General features: G+C 44.2%; 1 protein-coding gene across 3 annotated transcripts in view; it reads left to right on the forward strand.

Annotated features, from left to right (window-relative positions):
• Positions 1–100: 100 nt before the first annotated feature.
• The window catches only part of DIXDC1 (DIX domain containing 1), a 71,432-nt gene continuing 51,299 nt past the window's right edge, over positions 101–20,233 (forward strand). The window contains exons 1-2 of one of the 3 annotated variants that reach the window (XM_010968909.3): positions 101–468; positions 2,076–2,167. In XM_010968909.3, coding sequence (XP_010967211.1) covers positions 2,111–2,167 — 57 coding nt within the window. In that variant the 5' untranslated portion in view covers positions 101–468; positions 2,076–2,110. Of the gene's footprint in view, positions 469–2,075; positions 2,168–8,002; positions 8,589–20,233 lie in introns of those variants that run through there. The other 2 variants (XM_074357191.1, XM_010968908.3) reach the window with 2 other exon arrangements.

Genomic DNA, 20,233 nt, shown 5'->3' on the forward strand with positions numbered 1-20,233 from the left:
ACGCAGCCTCAGGGCAGTGCGGAAGGCCAGCCACTTTCCGCCCCACTACCGGCGAAGGCCAGAGTAGAGGCCGGGGTGTGATTTGGCCCCGCGAGAGGCAGGCTCCCATCTGCAGCAGGCGGAGCTCCCTGGGCGGGGTCCGGACGGGCAGGAGGCGGGGTCGGGGCCGGCAAGAGGCAGGTCTGGACAGGCAGGGGGCGGAGTCTTGGCAGTCAGGAGGCGGGGTCGGGGCTGGCAAGAGGCGGGGTGAAGGCCGGCAGACGTTGCGGTCTTAGCCATTAAGAGGAGAGTCTGGATGCGCAGGGGGCGGGGCCCGAGCCGGCAGGGGGCGGGGCCCGGTCGGGCAAGGGCCGGCCCCCGCGTCACCATGGCAGCGGGAACGCAGAGGCGACACTGTAGCAGAAGGAGGCCGTGCTCAGAAGGGCTGGGAACCGAGATGCGGAACCAGACACACAGATGATTTAAGAGGTAGGTGCTAAAAGGTGGCGGGTACCTGGGAAGTATTATTTACCACCGGTTGTACCGTCTAGACCAGAACTGGGGACACACGAATGGGGCGAGGGTATAGTGGGAACAAAGAGGTGGAGATTTCAGGTTCAGAACTCTCTCCGAGCTTTGCAGGTTCCTAGTGTGCAGTTCCTGATTCAGACTTTCAGAGCTTGGGGACTTCCATTTCTCAATCTATGCACCATCCTCCCCAAATACCGCCGCCACTGGGTTTGTCCCTGAGAGGGAAGATTTCTTAAGGTTGATAGAGTACTGAAAATGGAATCACAGTACAAAAAAGTTTGAAATAATAGTACTTCTTAGAGTGTGAGATGAAAGCACTTGGAACAGTTCGTGGTATGTGGGCAAATGTTGGCCACCGCGATCACCATCATCATCGCTACCATTATTTTCTGGGCCTGTTCTCTGGCACAGAACTGGTGCAAGTGGATTCAGAAGAGGCAGAAAAGGTGGCTAGAACACTGCCTGCATTGCTAATTGCAGAACAACTTACTAGGCTGTTTCCTATCAGCTGGGGAGTAATAAAATGAACCCTATTTCCAAGAGTTGTTTACTGTGGTGGTCAAATAAGACCATATAGGTGATAGCACTTTGTAAACTTCAAGTACTTGATAAAAATTTCTGCCTTGGGATATAAGTTCTGCCGTTCTAGGTTAAAACTTAATTCCTGAGGATGAAGGGAAGAGTGAGCCCAAAGCAGAGCTCCTGGTTATTTCTTCTCATTGTCTTCAGAATCCTTCCTGAGGTCTTTGACTTAATGGAAGAAATTTTTCACGTATTGAGATATGGGGAGGTCATTCTGGCTTATGCATGATTTAACTTGAATTTTGTGCTAACAATAAAAGCCTGTTTGTGGCCTATGAAACATACATTGTACATCTGCTTTAATCGTTATTGAAAAGGGTACATTGACTAGAAGTAAATAATGTCCATGTTAAAAGTAAAGATTAAACGTCTCCTTTCCTGGGACACCAATGCTGGTATTCCTTCAATGATGACTACCTTCCCAGGTGCCAAGGCTGTACTGGCTCCCTGTGTACATGCTGATCTATTTTTTTAAACCTTGAAGGAATGCATCCCTCACTTGTTCAATGTTCTTTGTTCTGACAAGACTTAAAACTGTGCTGAAAACCATGCTTCTCGGAAGCAGTTCCTCAGAGTATTTTGAGAGGCTCTTTCCAGACTATGGTCCTCAATTTGGCTCAAATAAAACTTTTTTTCTCTGCCTATTATAGATTGTCTATTTATTATTTCCATCAACAGACTGATAAATACAGGGAGGAGGGAAAATGCATTCTTGCTTGACTAATGATAGGGAAATATTTCTCTTTACTTCAGTACTATTAAAACTTAAGTTATTAGTATTAAAAATGTTGTTGGAATAGTTCTATTGTAATTATAGTATCTTGGCCTGGATTTCCTGCTAACGAGGATTCAATTTTTTATACTTCCAGATGACTTAAATGGGTAGGTTTGGGGCTGGGACCTGACCCCACTAAATTGGCTTAGCTTTTGGAAGTTTTTCCTGGCCTGTATTTTTGCACATTTCTTTCTCTTCCTATTTTAAGGTAGCCCTGATCCAGCTCTTCTAGGGACTCTGAAGATGGGGACCCAAGTGGCTATGAGACTCTGTAACTCCCTGCTGCCAGCAGAGCCCTCTGTAAGTTTCTGGTGTACTATTGAGAGGCATATGATGACGGTAATGGAATTTCAGTACAATGCTACAGCTAGGGGATTTCTCCATCAGAACTCAGATCCTGGAACAAAACTGTAATATATTTGCTTTCTTTTCTAGCTTCCCCTTCTTGTGGAAATTCTAGCTCACTTGATTTGTATCTTTTTCCAAAATTAATAAAATCAAGCAGAGTTTGAAAATTTCTAGCAATTAATTAGAGCATTTGGGTTGTTTAAAGTATTTTAATAATGTTTGCTATAGAAATAATGCACGTGAATTATAGAGCATTTGGGAAATACTGCAAACCATGATTTAAAAAACCATAATCCTCCCATCTAGAAGCAATCCTGTTAATATTTTAGAATATTTTCTTCTAGTCTTTTTTTCAGTGTATATTATTTACATATTTGAGAGCATGTTATGCACACAATTTTTGACTTCTGCTTTTTTAAACGTAATGTTTGCTCATACGGAATTGTTAAAATGTTTGTTTTAATGTGAAAACAAATGTTTGGTAAACATTATAATGGCTGTGATTTTCTTGACCATTCCTCTGTCGTTGGACTTTTAGATACCACCCCCCTACATTGTAAATAACTCATTGATTTCCTCATTTAAGACTTATTGCCTTAGGACAGAGTTCCAGAAGTAGAATGCTAGGTCAAAGGATGTGAACCTTTTAAGTAATAAGTTACCTTTTAAAAGAAGAATGGCCCTGTCAGATTTTGTATACGTCTTTCAGAAGGCAGAGGGACATCAGTTGGGAGATGGAAAAGTCTTGGTAGAAATATGGCTACATCTTGCAGTGAGACCCGGGGTCCTGCAGAAAGATTATTTCCCAATAGTATATAATTAGTTGTGCAGAGCCCTAACACATTATGAATAGCGGGTGGGGGGGGACATGGTGGCATTTACAGTTTTGAGAAACTCAGGGTCATTTCCAAAATATCCACCAGGTGTCGCTAGTCTTAATTTAATTTTTACCCACAGGATAGTTGGCAGATAACTTTTGAAATGTGAATTAAAAGAACTCATGTAGAATATATTTGCATATCTGCTTTGGTACAGTTTATATTAAGCACTAGCATCTGGTGATTACTTTGGCAACATCCTACTCTAGTCTGACACCATTCTGTCTCTTTTTTTCCTTTTTCTACACACTCAGTCTGTCACAATCACCCTGAACAGTGTCCCCACATACTAATACTGGATTCTCAGTTTTACTAGTCTTTCTTTTACTATTCTTTTTTTTTGCGTACTGTTTCTTGCCTCTATATGAGTGTGTGTGTATGTATTTATTTACATGTAACTCTGAGTTCTTGAAGTTTTTGCTAAAAGAATAGGACCTGGCATATAATGATGTATATTAGGTGCTCAATATATATTTAATTACAGTTTAATGAAAGACTGCATTGATGAAGGAGAGGAAAATATAGAAAGAAAACAGAAATTATTTATATTTGTCTTGGAAATACAGTAAAAGAGACAAAAATCCACATTCCTAAATTAACTATAATGAAGTGCTAAATGACATAGTATATAGAGCATGCTATAAACTTTGAATTTTTTTTTGTTTTTGTTTTTTGGGGGGGAATTAGGTTTCTTTATGTATTTTTAAATTAATTTTTTATTTTATTTTATTTTTTAGTGGAGGTGCATGCTAAACACGCACTCTACCACTGAGCTATACCCTTCCCCTCACCTTTGAATTTTAAAGAGAAGATTCATTCATCCGGCTAATATTTATTGTGTATCAACTATATGCCATGAAATAGTCTTGGTTCTGGAAATAAATCAGCAACAAAACACAAAATTTCCTGCCCCCTTGGAGCTTCATTTTGGGCAGAAGAGAGACTGACAATAAAGAAATAAAAAAGTAAATATGCTGATGACTGTTAGGACGAAAAAGAAAAATAAATCAGGCAAAGAGGATTGGAAGTGCTGAGGTGAGGAGGTGTTGTCATTTTGAACAGAGTAGCAGAGAAGGCCAAACAGAGAAACATTTGAGCAGAGACCTGAAAGACGAGCAGGAATGCACCATGGGTTATCTGGGAGGTGAGTGTTCCAGACTGATTGTGATCGGCTGTGTCTTGATTTTAACAAAATCAGGAGTGGTCAGAACTTGAGCTAGGCATAGTGAAGGTTTGAGTAGAGGAAGCATGGGACATTCTAGGCAGAGGGACAGTCATGAATGTACGGAGGTGAGAATGAGCCTTTAAGTCTGTGAGACAGTGAGGAAATTGCAAACTGAGCATAGGCAGTGAGGGCGGGAGCCCTGAAAGCTGGACACAAGGAATGTATATCTGACATGCTAGGAAAAGGGAGCATTTGAAGACATTTGAGCAGCAAGATGAGTGTGTTGTCTAAGGAATATGAAGGGGTACAGACTGGCAGAAAAACCTGGAGACAAAGAGAGCTGTTTAGAAGCCAGGACACTTTGGGTACCTCTGACTGTAGACATGAGCCCTTTTGTGTGTATGTATTTATGTTGACTACTCTGAAGATAAATGCAACAGAAATTGTAAACATATGTTCCTACCAAGGAACTTGCAAACGTAAAAAAAAAAAAAAAAAACAGAAAAAGACTAAGAAATTATTTCAGAGAGTCATTTAAAATACTTCCATTGACAATTTTAATTATTTGTTTATTCCAACTGCCTTTCTGCTTCTTGATAGTCATTAATGATTGCCCGTAATAGATGTGTCAAATTTTACATAGGTATGAATTTCACACTTCTCTGCAGGGAGAAGTCACAGTCAATATTTTCACCAAATGACAGTTTTGTTGAAGGTTCAAAGTCTCACTTAGGCTAACATGTTATCATCTGTATTAAAAGAAGTGATGAATGACTTTGCCAATGTTTCCGCCACTGGCTCATTCATTCATTCAACTAAAAACATATACTGAGTTCCTTCTATGCCGTAAACATCATATAAAAGAATTGCATAATGGTTAATAACCTGGACTTCGGCTTCACCACTTAGTAACTACGGAGTTGGGGCAAATTATCCTTCAAAATTCTCCTTCAGCATATGTAAAGTGGGGATAATTTTTAAAAAACCTACTGATTATGGTAATTGTGGCCATCAAATGAGCTCAGGTATATAAATGCTTAGTACAGGGCTTGGTACATAGTAAAAGCACAATTTTGCTATTGTTACTGTTGTACATAGATAGTTGGGTAGCTTTTAGTTGGTGAGGGAAGTATCTGCCTTTGTTGTTAAAGTAATGCAGAAATGAGGAAGCCTATAATTTCGGAAATCAGGCAGCATGGCAGAGATATGCAGACAGCAGCTTGCTTGGACTCTCTGCCTCTCCTCCAGGCGGAGTGAATAACAGACCTGCAGCGGTGGGACTGGTTCCAGCTACCCAGACCGGCTTGCAGCTTTCCCATGTTCGGGAGAGCGGATCACTGTCCCTGTTTCAGTTAGCTAACCCACTTACTCCCCCAGCTGCTGTGCTGGCATCACAGTAGCGGGTACCACAGTAGGGAGGATGGAAGGCACAGTAAATGTTAGTGCTGCTTTGAACTAAAGCCCAATTCTTTACCTGGATTCCTTTCTAAGTCAGACCATGATAAGTATGGTGAACGTATTTTTTGAGTAAAAAAGAAAAAAAAAATTGGAATTATCTGGTCCAACAAGAATTTTGTGCTTTTTTCCAAGTGTAAGAGGCAGACTATACGTGAACATATTATGATTTTTGGGACATTCCGGTAGTTGTGTGGGGACAATGGAACAGAATATTTTGAAATTGTACTATCTAAATTTAAATGAATTAATATTAAATGCAATTTAAATTTTAGTTCCGTACTTGCATTTGCCACATTTTAAGTTCTCATTAGCCACGTGTGGTCAGTGGCCGATGGATTGGACGGCATAGATATGGAGTATTTCTATCAGTACAGAAAATTCTATTGGACACTATTGCTGTAGGATATGTGGTAGGTACTATTATAGACTTCCAAAGAATAGTATATTCTTGGACCATATGCCCTGTAATGAATCTTGTGTCTATTTAACATGATTCTGTCTAATTCCTCCAGCACAGGGCAAACAGCACAGGACTGGGCCTCAGAGGCCTTTGGTTCAGCTCTTAGCTCTTATATTGACTTAAGTGACTTTGAGCACCTCTGCTAGCCTTAGTTCCTTCATCTATGAGATGAGAGAGTTGGGCCAGATGAGATCTTTTTTTGGAGCATTAAAATTCAGTGATTTAATGAGTCTTTTCTTAGGAACACTGAGCTCACAGGTCCTACTTGGACAAATAACTTGTTTGAGAAACAGTGACCTCTTTGTGTAGATAACTGTCAGCACGACCTCCCTCTGATGTCTCAATATTTTCTGTTAAGTGCAAAGCATGATGGGCTGTCAACCAATCAAAATCCTCTATCCACGGACCGCCAACTGCGTGCTCTGGTTTTACAGCACTATGAATGTAGACGTGTTGCATGCAATTTTATGCTCTTGGAAGTTTCACACTTCTCTTTGCAAAGGGCCTTGTTGTGTTAACATGGGCTAGTGACTCATCTGAGTGTATCGCACCATCAGCTGTGGTGGTGGAGAGGGGAGTTCTTGGCAACTGAATTCCCCAGGTAAACGGTGAAGGATGTTGGTCTCCCGACTCGTGGGCTGCTCAGCTTCAGTTTGATTTGGCGCCGTGGCTTTTCCCCAGCTCTAACCCTCAGCACTCAGCCCCTGGCAGCCGCTTAACACCTCAGCTGACTGCTGCTCCCTGCTTGCTGTGGTCAGAGGGAGGTGTGTCTCTTCTCAGAAGCATCTTTCAGTTTGGCGGCTTTAGACATTCAAGCACGATGTGGCTAGTTCTGGCCATCCTGGGTAAGCATTTTCTTCTTCCCTAGTGACCTGTGGAGGAGGTCATTTGGCTGAATAAGGACCATTACTGACTTTTCATGCTAAGATTCTAATCTGGGAGAGGGAGTGAATCTGGGCCTTTTGCAAAATCATGAGTGTAGAGTCCTACACTCAGACAGCCTCTGTCACTGACCAGCTGTGTCCTTGGGCAAGGCCTGACCTTCTCTGAGCCCTAACACTCGTAAACCCCTCCCCCCACCTGAGATCACGAGGTGTAACACGATATGGGTGTTCTTTCAGCTTCCAGTTTTCCTATAGAAACAAGAGAGTACAGATGACTCCTATTTTTAAAAACAAATAATCAAGACCGTGACTGGAATAACTAGAAACAGAGGGGAATAGCTCTGTTTCACTTGAGGAAGCTTTTACCCAATTCTTCCAAATGCACCAGGACATTCTGCAGTTATTTTCATTAAAACCCATTTAATTAATTTAAAAGTCATTTAAAATTTAGGCTGCACATTTTAGCAGTTATTTTGAAAGAAAGAAGGAAAGAAAGAAAGAAAGAGAAAGAAAGAAAGAAAAAAGAAAAAGAAAGAAAGAAAAAGAAAGAAAGAAAGAAAGAAAGTTTTTTGGTAAAGCCTTGTTCATCCTCGGTTTACCCTTGATGTGTTGTGATCCTGTATGATTGGTTTAGCTTGATTTTATTAAATGTGCCCTAATACCATCAATAACTAAAGTCCCGTCTATCCTCTTTTTGTGTCTCTCCTTTCCATATATCCTTCTTTAGCCTAACCTCACAGTCCAGGCCCCAGGGGGAAAAATGTTGCTGGGAGCGAAAAATAAAACCCCATGATTCACTCCCCTTCCCGCCCACCTTGTGGTGGGGCACTGGAGGCCTCAGGTCATCAGAGCTTGTGTTTGTGTGTGTGTGTGTGTGTGCGCGCGCGCAGCGCGGGCTCATGCCGGGCAGGCCTGGTGTGTGCATGTGTGGTTGCCAGCGCATATGCACACGCCGGCATGCCCGCCTGTGTGTCAGTGTGTGTGGTGTGTATCAATGTGTGTGCGTGCGCGCGCGCGTTCGTGTGCATGATCGGGGCCGCGCACACACCGGCACGCCCTCCTGCAAGGCTGCGGGTGTGTGTGTGTGTGTATCTGCAGCATACGTACACACGCCCGCGCTCCGGCCCGGTGTGTGCGCGTGTGCGTGTGCGTGTCTGTGCGCGCCGCGGGGCTCTCCCTGACGCACGCGGGACTAGGGGCCCCCCGCCAGCGCCCCCCAGCCCGGTGCGCGCCCAGCAGTTTCTATAGGAACCGCGGCGGCGCCCGGGCCCCTCCTGCAGAGGCCGCGGCGCGAGCATGCCCAGTGCAAGCAGCTAGTTTGGCCCGGGTCTGGGTTTCCAGTAAGTGGCATGCGGGACGCCGGAGCCCTCCCGATGAGCTGAGCCGGGAGTCTTTGTGCGCACAGGGAGGAGGCGGCGGCGGCGGCCGCCGGGCCCGGAGACCTCGTCCTGGGGGCCCGGCAGGAACAATGCTAGCCTGCCTGACCCGGGGGAACTTACTGGACGTCCTGCAGGAGGGCTTCAATGAGGTAACTGGTCTGCCCCTCCCACTCCCCAGCTCTCCTCCCCTAGCGCTTTCCTGCCTAATCTCTAGAAGGGGTCCTCCTCCGCCCCCATCCTCACGCGGACCATGGGGACCCCAGAACAGTCCCCCCGCAGAGCCTTAAGGAGGCTAAGGTGGTGGGTACGGTACAGACGAGCCTGGTGAACCCGCAGGGATCAGAAGGGCCGACTGCTTCCAGCTAAGCTGGGCGATGACGTTCCCTGGTAGCTTGCCTGAGCCCAGAAGACAGGACCACACATTCAGAGGTCATCTCCTTCCAAAAGAGGTGGTCCCTACCCTCCCCAAGGTTTGCCCCAAAGGAAATCCCCAGGGAAGCCCTGAATACATGGCAGAGGTGCTCATTCTATTTCCGGAGCCAAGTGGGTGAGCCTGGGGAAGGGTGGGGTGGTGTTGCATTGGTAGAAAGTTTGCTAGGGGTGGGGTGCGGGTGCAGCAAAAGTAGGTGCCCACAGGAAGTGCCCTCCTCCTGTTCGCATCTCTTTCTAAATCCATGGTAGTACGTTTCTCCACAACCACGGGCATCGTTGGTAGAGAGGACCTTAGAGGAGAGAGAGGTTTCTGGGCCTAATTCAGGGGAACCAGTGTTTGCTCCTTTCAGTGTGAGACTGGGAAACTGGGGCCTCCATCTGACAGTATGGCTTAGGGCTGGCTGGGGGTCTTTTTCTCTTCACTTGTTTTCGCTCAGAATTTTGTTGTTCATTCCATTTTCTTCTCTTGTGACTCAGGAAATTCTGGTTTAGGACCTTTTCCCCTTGCGATTTGCTCCATATGTCTCCCACTGCTCCTGAAGCCCACCTCTTGGGGTGCCTTACCCAGCATCCAGGGGGACCCCTACAAGAAGAGCTAGATTTTAGTTTGTGTCTTTCTTCCTTTCTCTCTCCTTTTCTTGCCACCTCTCCGGAGCTCTCTTCCCTTTGCATCTCTCTAAAGTTTAAGGTTTTTGTTTTGTTTTGTTTTGTTTTGTTTTTTTAAGCCCGTTTTTAGTTAAACAGTTAACATATGACTACATTCTCTTCTTAAATAAGAACATTACAGGCTGATTGCCTTGACCACCCATGCAGTCCTGGCCTTCTCCCTAGAGGTAACCATCCTCATGAATTTGTGTCTGAGGTTTTCTTTCTACATCTGCACTACAGGCTCTTTCCTTCATTCCTGTTTTTAATTAAGAAGCTCTGCAGCCTGACCTGCCTCAGAATCCCCAGTCTTGGCCCCTGCGCCCCAGCCTTGATCCACACACACAGAGGAAAACTGCACAAATGCTGTCCCAGCCTAACGAACGGAGTCAGAGTCTTCCTTTGGCTGCAGGGATGGGGGTCACAGCCTTCACCGAAGGGCCGAGCTCCCATCCCGTCTGCACTGCAGGGCTCCTCATCTGTGCATCATTCCCCTTTGAATACATGTAGGGGGATTGTTAACAAAGAGCCACAGTCTGAGAGTTGAAACACAGATGAGCCAGGAAGCCACCTCTTTGGGTGCTTCCAGTATTCCTGGCCCCTCTTTTCTCACTCTCTGCCTTTGGGCCTCCCCTGATCTCAAGCATCATTCATCTGACTCATCCATCAGTTGTGATAGACTCTCCTTAGGTCTTCTCATAGCCTCCCCTTTTTCTAAGTCAGGCCCCAGGTATCAGGTTCCACTGTCTTATTAAGAGGAGGAAACCAGCACAGAGTCACTCCTAGTCTTTGCCTTCTGTTTATTTTGCCTCCAAACCTTTTAGCTAAAAGCCAAGTAAACCAAGAGGCTTGATTCTTTTTCATCCTTTGCTGCTTTCATAAATGTCCCCTGACATCCAATTCTTATAAGAAAAATAAGGGAAAAGGAGAGTGGGAGAGTTTTCTTTTTGCGGTGGTAATAGAGTCTTCATAAAAATGACACACAACTTTATTCTGTATAGCACAGGGAACTATATTTGATATCTTATAGTAACCTATAATGAAAAAGAATATAAAGATGAATATATATATGTATCTGTATGACTGAAACTTTATGCTGTACACCAGAAATTGACACAACATTGTAAACTGACTATATGTCAATTAAAAAAAAAACTTCATAATTAATTCGTCTTTAGAATAGTGCAGTAATGCCTCTTCACCCTCTCTGACATTTGATTTTTCCATCCGTCTTGTAAACATCCCTCCACAGGCTAATGTCTATTCCATTCCCTTCTATTGGCAGATTTGAACTCTGATCACAAGTACTTTGATTTCTCTAAGAAATTAATGTCATCTAAACAATACAAATAGTAATATGTTTAATCTCAGGAGTCCCTTACAATTGAGACAGTTCTTTCACATACATCATAAATTACACTAAAGAATTCTTTGCACATCCAATATTGCACCTGGTATACTGAAAAATGGTACAGTTGGTCATTTCAGCGTTGATGGACCCCGGTTTGACCTATTCCAGCCTCTGGGGTTGCTTAACAGATCCAGTCATGTTCAATCTGCTTTGTTAGAATCACATAATAAGGATATAAATAGGGACTTAAAAACTAATGTCAGAATACACTTCAGTTCCTCTGAGAAACTTTTCCTCCTGGGGCTAGGAATACCACACATGGAGCCAGTCATCTCCTGGGTCTGAGCCAAGCACCTCTGAAGCTGTTCTTTATCACCCAGATGCTTTCCAGGTCTGTGTGGTTAGGGCTGTGACCTCATTCTCTGTGGCAGAGAAAACTGTCACGGGAAGTGAAGCGGTGGCCCTAATTGGTTAATTATAAGGGAACCCTGCAGCAGAGAAACCCTGTCCTCTGAATCAAGGCTTCCCTCTACCTGCTGTTGTCGGCCTCTGTTCTCAGTCTACTTGCCGTCTTTCATGACTATGCACGACGGAATTTTCTTCCACCACATTCCTTGAATAAAGCCCTGGCTGCCACACACCTGACAGGTTACTCACAGAACTGATCTACATTAGTGCTGTCAGTGCAAACCCTCTTACACTGACGTGGTGAATCTGCATTGTGACTCACGCACAAGTTTTGGCCGCCGCCACATTCTGTAGCGCACCCTGGCTGTTACCCCCTGTGTCCTGTGCTCTGGGCCCGGCCAGGCTTTCTGTCAGTCACAATTTCTTCATTCTGCATCTGTCTCACAGATGTGTACTTGTTTTCTCTGCCCCTTGGGATTGATGTTTTCAGGTGAATGTGGTCTTTGATCACTGTGCCAACATGAATTTCTGCAAGTGTCTTTCTGGGGAGGGGGGTGCTGAACTTTCTTTAAAAAAAGACTTTGATGCTTATGATGAAAGGTTTTGACAGACCTGAGACTATAATACGGTTTGACCAATAAGCATTCATTCATTTAATTATCTAGTTTATCTGTTGGGAGAGGGGATGGGTAAATAATTGGAAAATCACCTGGTTCCTACTTCCAAGGAATTTGTAGGGAGGGATTTACAGGTGTACTAAAAAAAAACCATGATAGAATGCTTAATGTGGGAAGTGTCATAGAAGAGGTAATGTTTGTGGCAGATCATAGAGAGATCTTCTACTTAATGATATCACGAAAAGCACCAAATATTTACCAGCCTACGTACTCACCGAGGCCAGACTTTTTTTCCGCTGGTTTGGTAAACATGCATACAAGCACTCATTCGACAGACATTCACTGAATTACCGTGTTTACCAGGCACGGTGCCAGGCCCTGGAAATAGATGTCAAATAACATAGAGTCTGTGCCCAAGTGGAGCTCACAGGCCAATGAAGGTGGAGTAAATGGGCAGAGTGGTAACTTGGGAAAATTGTGATGATGTAGAAATCTTGCTGTCGGCCAGAGCCAGCCTGCACCTGGCTGTCGTGTGAATGGCCTGAAGGGCTGAAAATTGTGGGAATGATTTATTAAAATGCTGGTCGAAGGGAAATCAGTTGTCTGAGCCTTAACCTTTTAAACAGATGACTTGGAAGACTTTCCCTACCAGTTTCCCTCCAAGTAGAAAAGTAGAAATTTCAAATCCCACACTGAGAGTCAACCGCTTGGCAGGCCCTGAGAAATACAGGAAGAGCCTTTGTCTGGTGTCATCCCCATCAGGGGGACATAGACTGAATGAGGCAGGGGACTGGCAGGTGGAGCAGCTGCAGGGAACATCTCTAAGTGCCTCGTGCCTTCCATGGAAGAGGATTTGCAACATGGGCCAGCCGGAGGCTCTCAGTCATTTCCACAATGATTTCCTCTGTGTTTTGCTATAGAAATTAAAGGCCTGTTAAGTCTTCAATGTAACAAAGCGCCACACTCCCCAACCTTCTTTTTCCTGTCCTGGCTGATTTCTGCTCTCCTCCCCCCGGGCTCCTTGGCTTTGTTCCCACAGGCGTCAATGCCAGCTGAGCAGATGCTCCCTGGCAGCAAGCTGTCGGGCAGTTTTATGTTCCTCGTGGTGAGTGATGGCCTGGCCAGGCATGTGGGACAGTAATGGGGCACCGTTTGCCAGGTGCCACTCCCCCGGCAGTTCGGAGAGTCTGGGGAGCCCTGGAAGGGCTTCAGCAGCCATGACTGGCCTTGTCGTCCTGGCTGTGAGAACCAAAGACTCAAACGAACAATTTCCTGCATCTATTTCCTTATCTGTTACCTCCAGACCAGGCCCCATTTGAGTGGTCATAGGCATAGCCTTCGGTGGTCAGGTGGGAGGTAGGGAACCAACCCCAAAGGCCCTAATGGTGGGCTCCATGCCCTATTTCTGGGATAAAGGACACTCATAGACCATACAGTGATACCTCATTTATTCATTCATTCAGTGCATCTATTGAGCACTTACTTTGTGACATGTACTTGTTAAGGAACAGAGTGCTTACGGAACTCACAACTAGTGGAAATTTTAGAATAAGGTTATAGGATGGTATCTTTCAGAAAGGTTTTAGTTCTTCACTTCCTGATATATTATCCTTTGACCACTGGGCTGAACACAAGGAGTCTGTCCACCTAGCGAAGAAGACATTTAATGATACTTTTACTTATTGAACTTAATTTTTACCTAATTACCCACCAGGTTCAACAAATAGCTTTTCCTAGTTCAGTAAAGGCTTGGAAGAGTTAATAGAAAAGAAATATAATATTGCATTCTTTTTCTGGCAGAATGTAGGCCAATAATAACCCAAGGTTTCCAAACCTCCTGCCTTCCTTTCAGTTTCTCAGCAGCATCTCCACCCCCATCTCACCTTCTGCAGCTGGAGGGTCTCAGAGTTCTCAACAGGTGTGCGGTTTCACTGTAAACCTGATTTCCTTCCTGAGCCGTTCTGGTCACCTCCTGAACTCTAGCGCACCACCAGAGCCCGCTGCTCTTCTTGTTTGCCTTTCTTGCTCCCCAGCAGGGAGCCAGAGAACCAACTTCTTGGATGTCTCACCCTGGGAACACTGGGTCTCCCAGTCTTCCCTGGTGAGGCCCAATCAAGTGCTTTTGCAACTCTGAGTTAAGTTGCCTGCAGGAATTTTCTTTGATCTAGAAACTTGGAGGAGGTAGAGAGCAGAGGCTGGGTTTACAAACTTATTTGGAGGGAACTGGAGATCCCAAAGAGAAACAGAAAGAAGTTTACATTTGGTGGCAAGAAAGCTTTCAAGGTCAAGGTTTCTTGCACAAATGAATGTGGACAGAGTTGCTTATTCTGAAAGAGTTTCAACTTGTATTATTGTACGGTTATTTGGAGTGACCTGGGGGAAGCTGATGGAGCTTGGAGCCTCCAGCCACTCCTTGGTGTTCCCGCTGCTCACAACCTGAGAGCGGTCCAGTCTCGTCAAGCCAAAATCCTGCTGACCCAGCTTTGACTGTTGCTGCATCTACTTTTTCTTCTGACGTCTGACTCAGGGTTGTCGTGAAAAACTCTCAGGCTATTTAGACCTCTGGATTACACAGGCATCCTTCCAGCTTCCCCAGAACAAGCTAGAGAGATTGATTCTGGACTGAGAAGAGCTCTGTGCTGTCACTGACGCTGTCTGTTTGATTGCCGTGTTTTCTATGTTAGTTTGGTTGTAAGTGCCAAGAACCCGTCTTGAACTAGCAGAGATAGAAAGTGGAATTTACTGACTCATGGAATCCAAGGAAAGGCTGAAAAACTAAACCACGGAAAAGAGCAAGGATGGGGCAGAGACCCAGAAACAGTGAAAATCAAGAACTCAAATGCTGGTAGGATCTCTCCCTCTGCTCTCTGCCTCTTATCTCTGGTTGTTTCTGTAGGTGGCTTTATTCCATCTCACTACAAATGGCTTTTCTCTCTCAGGTGGGCAACATGGCTTATGACAACATCTAACTTTTATATCTTACAACTTTGCCAGGGAGAGACTAAGACAGAGACAGAAGACTGGTTCTATTCCTTTTTCTTTTTCATTTTTCAGTTTTATTAGGTGGAATTGTTACAATTGGACAGCACATACACAATATATTGCATGTAAATACATATATACAATATACTGCGCATATTTTAAGAATTTACATATATGTACTGTTCATTGTTTCTAAGAACGTTTAAAGCTTTAGCTTTTTCAACTTACGTAATTATCAACGGAATAAAGCCAACTACAAAATAAGAATTAATTTAAAAAGATACATACACCCCACTATTAACAGCAACATTTTTTATAATTGCCAAGATATGGAAGCATCCCAAGTGCACATCAGTAGATGAATGGATAAAGGAGAGGCAGCATATGTAATGGAATACAACTCACCCATAAAAAAGAAGGATATTTTGCCATTTGTGGCCCTTCATTCACTTTTTTTTACTTCAAAAACCAGAATTTTATAATTGGCATAAACATTTCCATTGCATCAAAAACAACAACATACCTGGAAATAAACTTAACCAAGGAGGTTACCTATACTCTGAAAACTGTAAAACACTGATGAAGGAAATTGAAGATGATACAAAGAAATGGAAAGATATCTTGTGCTCTTGGATGGGAAGAATCAACATTATCAAAATGGCTGTACTACCCAAAGCAGTCTGCAGATTCAATGCAACCCCTGTCAAAGTAGTCACGACATTTTCCACAGAATTAGAACAAACAATTCTAAAATTTATATGGAACCATAAAAGACTGAACTGCCAAAGCAATCTTTTGTAAGTCTTTTTTTTTTTTCCCTCTCTCTCTTTCTTCTTTTTGTTCTCTTTTCTTATGGTGTGATGACTAGAGAAGTTCCTTTCACATTTGTTGTAAAGCTGGTTTAGTGGTGCTGAAATCTTTTTGCTTTTGTTTATCTGTGAAGCTTTTGATTTCTCCATCAAATCTAAACGAGAGCCTTGCTAGATTATTCTTGGTTTTAAGTTTTTCCCTTTCATCACTTTAAATATATCATGCTAGTCCCTTCTGGCCTGTAGAGTTCCTGCTGAAAAACGAGCTGATAACCTTATGGGAGTTCCCTTGTATGTTATTTGTTGCTTTTCTCTTGCTAATTTTAATATTTTCTCCTTACCCTTAATTTTTGTCAATTTGATTACTGCATGCCTTTGGGTTGATCCTGTGTGGAACTCTCTGTGCTTCCTGGACTTGGGTGACTGTTTCCTTTCCCAAGTTGGGGAAGTTTTCGGTTATTATCTCTCCAAAAATTTTCTCAAGTCTTTTCTCTCTCTTTTCTCTTTCTTGGACCCCTACACTGTGAATGTTAGTGTGCTTCGTGTTGTCCCAGAATTCTCTTAAACTATCCTCATTTCTTTTCATTCTTTTTTCTTTTCTTTTTTGTTTCGTTTTGTTCTGCAGTAGTGATCTCCGCTAATCTGTCTTCTAGCTCACCCATCTATTCTTCTACCTCGTTTAGTCTATTCCTGGTTCCATCTAGTGTGTTATTCACTTCAGTGATTTTATTCTTCCACTCTGGGTATTCTTTATATTTTCCAACTCTTTGCTAAAAACTTCGCTTTGTGCTTCTATACTCCTCAAGGTCTCTGAACATCTTCACCATTATTACTTGAAACTCTTTCTCAGGTAGATTGCCTATCTCCTCACCACTTATTTCTTCTTCTGGGATTTTATCTTGTGCCTTGGCCTGGGAGATACTCTTCTGCCGCCTCATATTGTCTATCCTTCTATTTGTATTTTTAGGTAGGTTGGTTATGTTTCTCGATCTTAGAGAGGTGGCACTCTGTGGGAGACATTCTATGTGTCCCAGCAGTACACTCCTCTCTTGTCACCTAAGGGCCAGGTTGCAGCTGGTCCCTGTGTAGAGTCTTGCCTGTGTTTGTGGATTCCTTCCACAGGCTTTGGGATTGTTGTTTTCTTGTTTCTGGTATCTGCTCCCTTGTGGATGAGGCTGGACTAGAGGCTTATGCAGGTTTCCTGGCAGGAAGAGTCAGTGCCTGCCCACTGCTGGGTGAAGGTTGGCCCTGGACCTCTGGTGGGTAGGGCCATGTCTAGAGGCATTTGTGGCTCAGGAAGTCTGCTAATGGGCAGGGCTGTGTTCCCACCCAGTATGTTGTTTGGCTTGAGGCTTCCCTACAGGCTATTGGGAGGGGCAAGGTCTTGGTGCTAATGATCCTATCAAGATGTCAGCTTCCAAGAAAGCTCATGTAGATGAACACTCCTGGAATATCTGCCACCAGCTTTTATGTCCCTTGGGTGAGTCGCAGCCATCCCCTATGTCCTCAGGAGACCTTCCAAAACTAGCAGGCAGTCTGGCCATGGTTCCTATGAAATCACTGCCTCTGCCCTTGGACCTGATGCACGCAAGGTTCTGTGTATGCTTCCCAAGAGAATGAAGTCTGTGTTTCCCCCAGTCCCGTGGGGCTCCTGGAGCTAAGCCCCGCTGACCTTTAAAACCAGATGTCCTGGGGTCTCCTCCTTCTCCCAGTGCCAGAACGTGGGGCTCAGAGCTCTCATTCCTGTGGGAGGGCCTCTGGGACTTAATTGTTCTTCAGCTTGAGGGTCGCCCACCTGGGGGATATGGGACCCAATTATATCATGAGCGTGTCCTTCCTATGGTCCTGCTGTGGTTCCCTCTTTATGTTTCCAGTTGAAGAAGACCTTTTTTGCTAGGTTCCAGTCTTTATTTTTCAATGTTTATTTAGCAGTCAGTTGTGGTTTTGTTGTAGTTGTGAGGAGAGGCGAACATGTGGATGTACAACTCTGCCATCTTGACCGGAAATCCTGATTCTGTTCCTAAATGCCAGATCAGAAAATTCCAGGGATTGCCTGGATTTGACCAATCAATTCAGCTAGACCAGTCACCTGTGGCCAGTGGCGGGGGTTATAGGATACCCGCTGTTCCTGGGGCCCTCCACTGTGTGTGCAGAGGGACATGTTTCTGTAAAAGGGAATCGCTGTGAGCTGGGCAGCTACCCCAAGAGCTGTGAGCTACAGCACCCCCAGGGGCCGGATGTGAACCCGACTGTCCTCCTACTGTGCTTCTCCAGCTCTAGTTGGAAACAGATCAAGAACTGGCGGCGTGTTTAAGGTATAGTTCTTAATAACCCAGATATTTTCTTATTTCAGAAACTTGTATCTTGTCTTTACTGAGTAACAGACTTTTAAAAAGACAGCATTAGAAGGAAACAAAATGCAGTGTTTTTGGTTTTTGTTTTCCCCAGTTGCTGAAAGAAGCCCCAAGGAGTTACTTCAGAAGATTGGGGGTCTGGGTGGAGGTGGATGGAGGTAGAGAAAAAGTGAGTGAACTGACCTACAGATAACCCCTCAGCCCTAACAGAGAACTTCTGCTTTTCCCTATTTTATATATCTAGATTTCACAGAAGTTGTAATTTGAAAAAAGATTGAGACAAAAAAAAAAAAAAAAAAGAAAGAAAGGAAAGAAAAGAAAAGAAAAAAGAAAAAAAAAAAAAAGAAAAGAAAAGAAAAGAAAAAAAGAAAGAAAATTACTACTAGTCCACCCCCCAGAGAGTACCAGCCTCTTGCAGAAAGCACTGTGTTTATTTCATCTGCTGCAGGAGCAGCGCTAGAAAATTGTGAAACCAAGTAGCAGAGCTGCTCAGGGCCTGGGCTCGCACCACAGGCCTCTTTTAAGATAAACATCAGTGGGGGAAGGGGAGCGGGTAGGGTGGCTGGTCCTCATAAGTGCCTACTTGGTCTTTCAAGTTACTTCTTTCCAGAGCCAGCAGTAGGCATTTATAGCAAGAACAAGGTATTTCCCACCCCTTGGGTGAGAAGTACAGGCATTTTTAGGTCAAAGAGGAGACAAACGGAGGCTTAGTTTAGTGGTTGGCTCCCAACTTAGATTTAAAGGGTGGAGACCTGAAGTCAATGTGACCCTTAACCTGTGGACAAGAATAGCCCCACTCAGTTGTGCATCTCTGATCTTTTGTTAGATGCCACTTAATAGACCATGCAGATGTAGTAATGTAATGACATGACAAAGGCCTTTCTTCAATTAAAATATTTTTGTCAATGACTTCATTGAAGGCATGCTTATCAGTTTTGAAAATCACATGAATCTGGGCAGAGTACTAACTATCCTGAGCATTTTAACATCAACCACTCTCCTGGAATGACTTCAGGGTCCATGATGAAGACAGCCCCCCGATTCCATGATGGTCCCCACTGCAATGATTGTCCCCTCTGTGCTTCAGTAAGGCCACATACTGAGGCTACATCCTGGAACTTATTCCACAGAATTGCCCTTCCCCTGGGATCTTGAACTCTGAGACTGTGCGCTCAATGCCCCACTTTCCACACTCCACCATTCCCATTAAATTTATTTTCAATCACATCAAGTTCTCTTCTCCATCATCTCAGTTCATCAACTTTCCTTTATCAGCTTTCTTTGATTTCTTCTCTCTGGTGCCATGATCAACATGATGGTGCCAGTGATCCCATGATCAGTCCCTTCAAATACACTCTCACTGTTGTGGCAAAGTGTGTTACAGCTCAGTGTTACAGCTCAGTTGTGACAGCAACCTGGATCCAGGCAAGAGACCAAGCAGCACTTGAAGGGTTGGAGAACTCAGGTTTATTACGCCAGCAGGTCCAGAGGAGTTAACACTCCAAGCTCTGGACCCCGTCTGTAGGTTTACACAGGCTTTTTATAGGCTACCAGTCTAGACTTTGCAACATTTTGTAACATCATATGCAAATAAGGTATAACAAAGGTGACTAATTAGGAACAAGCTTTGTAGAAATGGACCAATCAGGAGTGAGGGAAATGGACCAATCAGGCATTAGCTCAGGGAACCAACAGAATCTTAGGGATAAGTTCTGCTTTCCTAGAAGTAAGCTGTTTCAGAGTTTAAAAAGTGAGATAATGCCACAGGTCCAGGGAACTGAATGGTGCTGGCAGGAGAGTAGTGGCCCTGCCTGGGGGTCCTGCCGTATTTTTCATGGGGCTTCCCAACTCATCACCACCACCCTAACTTCCTTGGCCCTGCTAATCACTGCCTCTCCTCTGACCATTTCCAGTCCTCCATTAAACTATTTCTGTTTCCTTCCACTCATGGTCTGGGCCTGCTGGTCACTTCTAGAGGAAATCATATAACCTTGCTGATTGATTCAATTACAAAATTATGATTTCCAGTCCTAGCTGAGTCTTGGTGCTACCAGGAAATCTTTAGCAGTCACTGTTCTTTCCAGCTTCCCACAGGGTCCTTTTTCCTGAAACCTCCTTCACCCTCCCTGTCCCTTTCACGCTCAACAGATGAACCAGGTGTAACGAATAGAAGGGTGATTGTACTTGAGCTCCTTC

The sequence above is a fragment of the Camelus bactrianus genome, chromosome 33 (assembly GCF_048773025.1).
Source record: "Camelus bactrianus isolate YW-2024 breed Bactrian camel chromosome 33, ASM4877302v1, whole genome shotgun sequence".
NCBI lineage: Eukaryota > Metazoa > Chordata > Mammalia > Artiodactyla > Camelidae > Camelus > Camelus bactrianus.